Raw genomic sequence first — 11,312 nt, 5'->3', positions numbered from 1 at the left:
AATATGATTTCTTAGGGAGCTCTAGATGCACTTGGGTTCAAGTTCACCAGTTATGAAGGTCTCCTAAAGGTTTCAAAAGAGGCACTCACAGTTATAAAAGCACAGAGGAGTGTAAATCCTTACAAATTGATCGGAAGTATTATATCGGGTGGAGCTACAACATCTATTGTGAAGTCCACGTTGATATGTTTTATGGCATATGCGCCTAAGTCACATGAGCGAGCGTGGTATGAAGGTAATTATATATATGATCATTGCATATATGGGAAACAATCAATGTTACACTTCAAAATCGGGAAGCATGATAGTAAAGATCCACTGGACTGTGCATTCTGATGTGTGGGGGTTGTCACATGTTGTTTCTAGATGAGAGTCGTCATATTTTGTTACATTCATTGATGATTTCTCCAAGAATGTTTAAATTTGCTTTCTTAAGCATAAATATGATATTCTCTCAACTTTCAAGACCTGAAAGTTAATGGTTAAAAATTAGATATGGCGGAAAGTGAAAATTCTGAGGACAGATAACGACGATGAATTTACTTCAAGAAAATTTAACCAATGCCGTAAGAGTGAGGGAATATTGAGGCACAACACAACGAGGCATACACTAGAACAGAATGGTGTGGTCGAACGTATGAATTAGATTCTTTTGAAATGACCTGGAGTATATTTAGTAATTTTGGGCTCGGCGAGGAGCTATGGGCTGAAGCCATTTCTACAGCTTGCTATTTAGTAAATCAATCTCCATCCACAACCATTGATTGTAAAATTCTAGAAGAAGTATGGAGTGATCAGGTAGTTGATTACTTAAGGCTACAGATATTTGGTTGTGATGTTTACTCTCATGTACTATTAGTTGAGAGATAAGTTGGACCAAAGGCCTAAAAGTGTACCTTTGTCGGTTATGGTGATGGGGTGAAAGGTTACATATTGTATGATCGGCTTTGCACGTAACAATACCGACCAAGGTAGTCCTAGTGTTCAAATACCTAGGTTCTAGTTCTATAACTCGAGCAAACGTAGGTAATTTCATCCTAAGGTTCATTGGCCCTAATTCTTACTCCTAACTACATCAGCGTAAACATTATGGTAAGTCTCCAGCCCACGGTCTAGTTTATCTTTAAAAGCATGCTCTAATACTAACTTGTAATGCACTGAATTTTAGGGGTAGAGCACGAACTCGATCATCAATATTCTGGGTGTCACTTTTGCTTTGTGGAAGTGCGATTTCCCTATACAATTCTATTAGCATTCAAACAATCGTAAGAGCTAAACTAAATAGTGTATACAAGTTTGAATATAAGTAAAATTAAGTCAAAGATCCAAAATATACATCGATACATCCAAATCACGGAGTCCACTTAGCTGGGGATCTCAAGATACAAGTCCAAAGAATAAAGTGTAAAGTATAAAGTGTTTCACCCAAAACTATCCAAATAATCCCGGTAATGAAATAAGCTGGACTACAACTGCCCATCCGAGCTCTAGAAGTATGAGAACTTTGTGGGGTCCACGTACTTCTCCTGTAATGTGTCAGCCTCAACTGTACTTGCATTAACAAAATCATCTGGTTGGTGCTTTAAAACACCATCCCAAGTGGGAGCGAGTGATCAAATAAGTGGTTTCATTTTCATAGGTTACATATGTTATCAATCACAATCAAGCGCAATTAATGACTGCATAACAAAACAAACAGGTTCCTAAACTGGTTTATTAAGTGCATGGATAATATGATATGCAAATGTATGTCCCGGGAATAAACAAAAACTTCAATATTTCTCATCACCACATCATCCACAAAATATCTATCTTATGTAATATGGCTTGCCACTAGCATTACCAACAAATGCCATGATATGCATGATTGACCAAGTATTTATTGATCCAAGTTCAAACAACAATTTGGTGAAGCTAGGCTACCACTATTATATCACGTGTTACTAGCCAGATCACATGGCTTGTTGCGGCACGTAACGTCTCTTCACCAATGTCCATTAATCCAATTTAGGGTTCATCACCCAATAGTTTAATTTGTACAATCAATCAAACACTAATGACTTATCACACAAGGATAATCACAAATACGGTTAGTGCTCATCAGCCAACATAGGTCAATGCGAAAAGGGTTTATCACCGAATTCTCATAATAGCATGATAGGCCATTACCAATATCACCAACAACTAAATATCCTATTATAATATGGCTCGTCACTAAAATTACCAATAACTAAATATCCTATTGTAATATAACATGTCACCTCAATTATTTCTCAATAGACATTAAGGGGAGACTCGTCGCCCTAGCATAGGCCGACAACTCGAATACGATATCCCATACTATCATGTTCGGCTTACAAGTCCTTGTAAGATCTTGACGCACTAATGATTATAAATGGAGTTATATCAATGGTAACAATGGTATCCTAGATTCCATCGAATGTTATAAAATCACTAAGCATTAGAATGATTGGCTCTTCATTAGTCTATGTGAGCAACTAGTGGATCCAAGTGCATAGAAATGGACTAGGAATGTCGAAAAAACTAATTTTGCGACGGATATAATCCGTCGTAAAATTTAAAGGATTATATCCATCACAAAATAACAATTTGCAACAGATATTGGTCCATCGTAAAACTCATGCCCATTCTGCGTGGCTTCATGAATTAGTGATGGACTTTCTTACTTTTATGGCGGACATGGTCCGTCGTAAAATATGTCAACTAATAAACCAAGATTTGGTTTAAATCTTGTGTTTTGGCATTTTTTCACTGTTTTGAGTCATTTTTTCACTGTTTTGGCATAGCATCTCCTATCAACACTACAATTGGATTTATCTTTGAGAATGTTAATGGATACACCATCAATCACGACTTATTCTGTGGGCATAGTCTATCATTGTTCAAAAACAACCTAAATCATAGGGTCAATGGATCTCAAGAATACCCTCATCATAGCCTTCCAATAGACGTATTTAGACCCATCAAAATATGGAGGTGGTGTGACGACACTCTACTCATGAGTAGACATGATTCTAAAGCTCAACGGATTTTACTTTAGACGGTTAAGTCCTTGAAGAGTAACCCGCTCTGATAGTAAATTAAATTGCGTCAGTTGTTTAACACAAGACCACGCTATGCGGAAGCTTATGAAGCTTAGAATTATGACTAAGTCTTAGAGAGAGAGAGAGAGAGAGAGAGAGAGAGAGAGAGAGAGAGGGGGGGGGGGGGGGGGGGGGGGGGGGGGTGAGATAGATATATAGTGTGCAATTGAATAAACACTAAGCATACAATCTATTCCTGCATTCATATACAACAATTCAACTCACAAGAATAAATAGAAATGTGTGCAAATTATAATCACAAACACAATGATATATAATGGTTCAACTAATTACATACTCTACTCTCAACAGACGCACTCTCCTCGAGTGTACTGGATTTCACTATATTGGTGGTTTCCAATAAGTTCACCTCTAACCTTTACAATGGTTTTAGAGGTTCACCACAAACCTACACATACACACTTGTGTTGATGGACTGCGTACACACCCGTGGAGACTTAGTTTTCTATTAGCTAACCAAGAACCACTATGGTCCTAATTTAAAGACCTACGTATACTCCCGCTGGAGGGTCCCATGGAGACTAACATATACGCACCTGTCCGGTGGCAGTCCTACGTAAGAACCTACGTATACTCCTGCCAGAGACGATCTTACATAAAAGCCTAAATGAGTTTGGATCTCAAACTCAATGGACGCTAAAACAACACCCTTACTTGTTTGATTGAGCCTTGCTGATGCGCCTTTATTGAGATCTATCTTTTCTTCTTGAATCCACTTCTCTTGTGCTCCCCCGATCTTTAGAGTCGACCTTCTTCCGCTTCTTTGAATTGGCTACTGGCAATGATCTTCTTATTAAGATGTTGAGGTAATGGGAGAGATGTTGAATCTTCTACAACTATAGGATAGTTGGTTCCAAGTGGGGATTCACCTAGATGAGTATTATAGAGAATTTAGACGAGGATCTACCTATAGGATTGTGTCTAACCTCTAGAAGATTAGGGAAAACATGAAAACCTTCAAAATTGAGCTTGGAATACTCATTAGAGTGATTAATCATAAGAAGAGTATCATGAATCTCTTTGGTTTGAAGTGTGAAATCACTTAGACTTTAATTGCACCAAATACCCATCCCTTTGCCCAAGTACCGAATGCCCTTTATTTAGAAACAGATTTGTAATGGCTATAAAACATGCAACTAACGCCTCTTTCGATAGGATCGAAAGTCCCTTCAATAGGATTTGAAAAACTCTCGATTTAGGCAGTTTTGTCGCTGGACAGTTCTAGCCCGATCTTTGATTGAATTGAGCGGACACTTCGATTGAATCGAGTCCTATCAACAGTCTATCGATAGGATTGAGATTCACTCGAAAGCTACTGATTTTTGGCTATATGTTTATCAACAGCTTTACACCTTTAAAGCAGATCGACCGTCTTTACTCATTGATGCCCCAAGTCTTGATGTGTCTTCGGTCTTTGGCTTCTAAGGGTCAACCAACTCACTGACACACATGATTGACAAACAAGTGCACTAACACCCCTTTGACATAACGCTGGTACCCATCCTTTCCGAACTGTACCAATTTGCTCATATATGGGTACATACATAATTCTTAATGAAATCTAACCGCCCATCAAATTGGATTTTTGAAAAAAATAAAAATTTTTATTATTTTTTTATTTTTTAACTATATTATTACTTATATTTTCATCAAAAAATCTTTAATGCTCTAAAAATGTGGTCAATTGACCGCATATAGAAAATAAATTTTGAAAAAAAAAAATACTCTTTAATATTTCTTAATTAAGATTTTTATTTTTTTCAAAAAAGATCCAAAACCTCAACAATTAGTATTAGTAGATCACGTCTGATACATGTTTCATTTCACGCTAGGATACTAAAGATTGCAACCAATTTGAGAGAAATTGGAGAAATTTCGATTTTTCCCCAATTTCCCCCAAATCGGACCACCTGCATCCAAATTCCTATATTAGAGTGTATATAATAATGATTTTATCAAATACTCCTACATACTCTGAATTTGGGTCCAATTGACAGTTGATAGAAGTGGAATTTCGAATATATATATATATATATATATATATATATATATTATTTAACTATTTTTAATTAAAAAGTAAAAGTTTCCCAAAAAATTCTTCAAAACTATAAGAATTAGTAGATCAGGAATCTTACATGTTTGACTTCATGTTTGGACAGTAAGATTGCAACTAATTTGGGAGAAATTGCGGAATTTTTTTACTTTTTAATTTCCAATTTTCCTCAAATCGGACCACCTAGCCTCAAATTTCAAAATTGAAGGTTAACTCCTTGATTTTCTGTGTAAAACATGAAGAATAATATATTTCTACCCATTTGGCATTGATTTGATATATTTTGAACAAAAAATGATTAAAATGTGAAAATACTCACCAAATCGAAACCAACCCCAAATCGGCTTCAATCTTGATTCCAGCTTGAAAACGTCGTTTTTCTTCGAAATGATTCAAGAGGATAGACCGAAATCCACCCTAGATGTGTTTAGAACTTGAACGAAAAAGATAAAAATGGAAAAATTGAGGCTTTTTTTAAAAAAAGATTTTTTCTCAACCTAGCCGTGACTCCTAGACAGTATCAACGATAGTGGTTGATATTGATAGATATCGTCGATATTTAATATAACTGTGATATAGCACGATACATTTCAATACATATATTGACATGGGGGATTTTGGATACTTGAGCCCCGTTTTGTATCGCTGGACTTTGATACCGATAATATCAACCAATGTATCGGCCGATATTATCGATACTGCAAACACTAGTTAGGGGTACTTATAACGAATGAAGACTTCATTCTCACATCCTATCATTAATAGTTAATTGGATTTTCGGATTGATACTATGATAGTTGTTAAATTCTACATGGTGTCGATCTTGTTGCAACTCTGGTAGATGTTGAAGATGAAAAAGGAAGAAAATAAGAGAGAGAAAGAATGAGATGGGAGAGTGAGAACGTGAGAGGTAAAGGGAGAGGGTTTGCTTGTTGCAAACCCTGATTCCAAAGAAATCATTTAATATTAATTAACTTTGTGTACAATGTGTGTTTACTCATTGGGCTCCCATGGGGGGCTGGGCCCAATAGTAAAATATTCAACTCTAGTTTGTCTACCTTTTAAACACAGTACAAAAAACTTATTCTACTAGCTGCTAAAGTATTTCTCAACAATGGTTTCCTCAATAGTGAGAACTTGATGCATAAGTGGGCACTCCAAATTGACAGTCCAACGTTCTGTGACGAGGACTCCGAAATCCAACGAGCCACAAACCACCAAAATCCTCAAAGATCGAGGGATCTGCAATCATCTCTAGTGCTGATTGAACACATTTTGAACATGAGTAAAAGAAGAGAAATCTCCTTCCTCCTCCTCTCCATCTCATTACTTAGAAGAGAATGCAACTTCATTACAAAGAATACAAAAGTTTTACAATCCCTTATGCATAGTATTTACAAAACAACCCTAACTAACCACTACCTAATCCTGGTAATTTGTGTATTAATCACAAATAACTTTCAACTAATCAAAATTAACTCTAATAATATTTGTAACTCTCTATCTAAAAGTTATCAACCAAAAGAAAATGACCAAAATAGCTACATACATATGAAAATCTTGAAAATTTGTCAAAAGATGAGAGCATTAAAAGTGTGGCAGGAAAGTCCCATAAATCAGACTCCCCTGGTTGGAGAGAACTCATTTTTAATCTGGAAATTTCTTCCTCAATAATCTTTGTGCCCAATGTTTGAAATATTGGTGTCGCGTTATGTACCACATCCTTGGGATACAGATACATGTTGGTTATCACATGGGAAATATCGTTTGTATCGGGTAATTTATTGCACTTTTTGGGAAATATGGAGAAACTGGGAAAATGGTTGAAATTTTCAATGAAACTTTAGGGATTATCAAAAAAGACCTTAATACTCACTTTTAAATCATAACATCTGAAAAAACAAGTGCACAAAATAGGTTTCCTGCGTATAGGGTCATAAGGTATGCGTTATTTGATTGAACTAATGTAACTAAATTCAAATTGAATGCATAACATTTAGAATGTATGTGATGATCATTTCATCAAACACTCTTAAATACTTCGAAATTGGTCTCAATTGACAGCTAGTTGAAGGGAAATTTTGGAAAAAAAAAATTAATGTTTTAATAATATTTTATTAATTTTTAATTAAAAATGATTTTTATTTTTTGAAATTTGACAAGGACTTAACAAATCAGTAGATCAGCCCTCATACATGTTTGATTTCATGTTTGGAGTGCAACATTGCTAGGATTTTGGGAGAAATTGGGTGGGAGAAATTGGGGGGGAGACATTAGGAAAATCTCAAATTTCCTCCAATTTTCCCCAAACCAAACCACTTACACTAAAATTTTGAAATTAGATTGTATGTGATGATCATTTTATTAAATACTGCTAAATACTTTGAAATTAGTCTCAATTGACAACTGGTTGAAGGAAAATTTCAAAGAAAAAAAATGGAGAACATGAAGAACCAAGGGATATCGAAATCAAAGCTCAAAATCCATGTTTTTTCATGCAAAACATGAAGAATCAATGTATTTATAACCATTTGACACTAATTTAACATAATTCAACAACAAAAAAGGGATCGAAATTGAAAATGCTCATCGGATCGAACATGTGGGATATATCGTCACTACTTGTGCATTTTGTATCGCACAAGTGGGATAGGGATATATTGGCTGATATCGTCAATATTTAAAAGATAAGATGTCTGGATGAAAGCCCATAGGGCTCATGAAAAAAGGGCTCTACGATCCCTTGGAATCAAACACAAAATTCTTTTGCAAGCTTAAGGTCTAAAATGACTTATGATAAGGGGAAGGGATGATATGTTCTTAAAATAGAGGAAATGATGTCATGCAGACCTGTGCTCCTATAACAAGTGGCCCATTTCGGCATTCTTGCTTTGGAGTTAGGATGTGCTACTCTAGGGCTGCTAATAGAATGTTTTTTACGCGGTAAAATTGAATGCAGGTCTGAGCCCATAATAGGTATACTATTCCACGCCCACTAAGCTTAATGCATCCAAGCTCAAGCCTGTATCTAGATAAATAGAATTGTAATGGTTTTGTTTCATTACGACCCTTATTTACACTTGGTTTAAATTCTAGACATTAGAATGGCATACCATGCTAGGGCTCACCCTTGTTAACCATACACATAAGGGTCCGATGAACCTCAATTAACACTGACCAAACCATTCAATTCAGGCCTGAGCCCATGCTGGAGGCCTCAATAGTCAAGCTTGAACCTGTCTCCAATCAGTTTACAGACATACATTTTGCCAATATATTGGTTTCTCATGTGACTCTACCTGAGTATGAAACGGTACTAATATAGGATGGAGAATTGAAAAACCACGAAACCAGCATGCTAGTTTCCTTGCTGCATCCAACTACAATATGATGCAGATGCATCTACACACTAGGGTGGGGTGGCCCACAAGGTGGGGTATGTGAGATGCAGAATGGCCACGAGGTGGGTCCCGCTATGGGACCTGTGAGATGCGGGGTAGTCCACAGGTAGGTCTTGGTTGGTTTTCCTGGGAAGGCCTAGATAAAGGGATATTCCAGTGCTTCCCCAACAGCTATGGAGCTTTTGGTGTGTTGGCCAGTACTCCCTGCATCAAGTGGTATCAGAGCAGGAGACTAGTGTTCGAGTCTCCTTATTGGTGTGGGTGGATGATGCAGGTGCATCTCCACACTGGGGTGGGGTGGTCTCCAGTAGGCTTATACACCTATAGACACAGCCATTGATGCAAATATTGCTCACAAAAGATAAATTTCACAGTTATAACAAATCAAAGCATTTTGGCTGTGTTTGTATGCACAAACAAATCGAATCACAAACATTCATTCCAGTGAAGTGGATATGATAAGGTTCATAATGAAGAAGTGGCCTTCAAATTGCATTTGCATCTGTTTCAGGTCCAGTTTCAAAGTAGCATAATTGGAGTTTGGCAACCAGACACTTGATATGGATGCTATAGAAATTACAATTTGGTGACTTCCACTTAAATAGACTAGCAATTGCAATTCAATTCGATTGTGCAACCAAACGCACCCTTCTTTGAGGCCCCAGCAAATAGAGCCGTTCACTTGGGTACATCCTGAAACATTTTCCAGCATATAGAACCTCTGAAATATTTCATTAGTGCTCACATGGTTTCTGCGAAGCAGATGTTACATGTGTATATTGGAAGACGAGAATATAGATTATATCGATGTCAGTACAACAAGAACATACAAACATTTTTTTTAAAAAAAAGTACAACAGTAAAAATGGTGACTGCAGCCTCATGCCCCAACGAGTCATCAAAAATTACAAACACCTTTTCATCATCAGTCATTACAACAAACATAACCCCTACGTAGCAGGCAAGCCATCACAATATCCATGCAAGCGCAACAGCAAAACACTTTTAATGGTACCTCAATTATTCCAAAGAACAGTGATTGTGGGTCCCACCAGTGTGGACAGTGAGAAGCCTAGCTGAAATCCTTTCAAGCTTCTATCCTGTCCAAATCAACTTCTTCGAGGATGCATCATGGGCCCCACAGTAAACTGCAGATTCATGGGAATTGGGTTTGAGATGGACCTGCAGATCATTCTTTATGCCAGTTTGTACAAGAATTTCCTTATGGCATTGATCATAGGGAGGGGGTTCTCCAAATGGACAGCGTGGCCGCAGTCAGGGATCTGAATCATTTCGTAAGTCCTTTCGTCTTGGTTACCTTCAGTTTCTGACTCAAGACAGATTTCAGAACACATTTGCTGAGCGATTTCCTTGAACTTTCTGTCATTTTCTCCAAAAATGAAGAGAAAGGGCTTCTTGAACTTTTTCAAGTCATCCCACAAGGACCTAAAAGCATGGCAAAGAGGCAATCATATGTATACCATTTTCATTTCTTGGTATAAAGGGTGAGAAGAATCTTGAGAATTCACATTCTGAAGTAATACACAGCAAAGAGGCAATCATATGTATTACTACTTACAAGAGAAAAGGTCCTGAGGATCCAGAATACACAGCAAAATACAGACAAAAAAGCTAACGCCAAAAACTTGGCTAGAAACAAAAAAAAAGCCAGTTTAAATGAAGTATTTAAACTGGACCAAAAACCTGATGTTACGCTACTATACTGGACCATTCATTTTTGATATCTAAAAGTGACATCCCTCCTAATTTTGGTGATAACGTGGCCTATTCGATGATCGATCCTTTGATTTTGCCTATCATCGCTTTGGTAGGGATCTGGATGCCCTTGAAAATTTTGTTGTAAGTTTCTTTCCAGATCTCTCAGCAATTGGTCAATTTTGACTAGGGATCTGGATGCCCTTGAAAATTCCGTTGCTAGCTTCTTTCCAGATCTCCCAGCAATTGGCGGAAGGAACAATGTTCCAAATGTTAATCCTCTTCCCACAAAATGGGTTGTTGTGGGAATAATGTTCCAAATGATCTATTGGTTTTAGTTGATTCCATCCAGGTGTGCCAATGACTTTTATTTTGATTAGCAATATAGGAAAAAGAACTCTATGATTTGGTTGACTAGGTTAGAGGTCTCGTTTCAGGAATTATCTCACCCAAAATCAGATCAAGTCACCAATAGTATTTGATAAATTCAGAAGAAGTCACGGTTTCATGCAATAAAAAAAGAATCAAGTCAATATCTCAAATAATGGAAAACCAAACATGTCAAAAGCCTTCCTAATATTTCAAAAGTTGAAACAGTCATGATAAAATTCAACACTTAAAATGACCAAAACTCTATGAATAATAATATGAGTGATGCTGATATTTCAATTTCTCAAGAGTGATCTCCCAACAATGAGGCAGATTTGGCTTTCATAAGATCATTTGCTTTCCATGTAAATTTCTTAGCAAGGTCAGGAAAAGAATGCTATCATTTTTGTTCTTAAAAAAATAAAATAAATAAAATAAAATCAGGCTACTGGTTTCATAGCTGTTCGGAAGAACCATGGCTCAATAACTGCTAAGACATCAGAAGATGATATTGTGTATGGAAGAACCAAAATATATTTACAAGTGAGATCCATATCTCCAAAGTGCTGATTTTCAAAAGAAAGCAACAAACTGAATAGTACAAAATTGCATCTCTTGAAAACTGCTTGTGTTTTTTTTTTTTTTCCC

General features: G+C 36.7%; 1 protein-coding gene across 2 annotated transcripts in view; it reads right to left on the bottom strand.

Annotated features, from left to right (window-relative positions):
* Positions 1-9,288: 9,288 nt before the first annotated feature.
* The window catches only part of LOC131255652 (protein PHYLLO, chloroplastic), a 98,708-nt gene continuing 96,684 nt past the window's right edge, over positions 9,289-11,312 (bottom strand). For both annotated transcript variants that reach the window (XM_058256431.1, XM_058256430.1), the window contains one exon: positions 9,289-10,025. In XM_058256431.1, coding sequence (XP_058112414.1) covers positions 9,776-10,025 — 250 coding nt within the window. In that variant the 3' untranslated portion in view covers positions 9,289-9,775. The remainder of the gene's footprint in view (positions 10,026-11,312) is intronic.

The sequence above is a fragment of the Magnolia sinica genome, chromosome 9 (assembly GCF_029962835.1).
Source record: "Magnolia sinica isolate HGM2019 chromosome 9, MsV1, whole genome shotgun sequence".
Classification (NCBI taxonomy): Eukaryota; Viridiplantae; Streptophyta; class Magnoliopsida; order Magnoliales; family Magnoliaceae; genus Magnolia; species Magnolia sinica.
The sequence above is the reverse complement of the archived record's forward strand: the minus strand, read 5'-3'. Positions and strand labels throughout refer to the sequence as shown.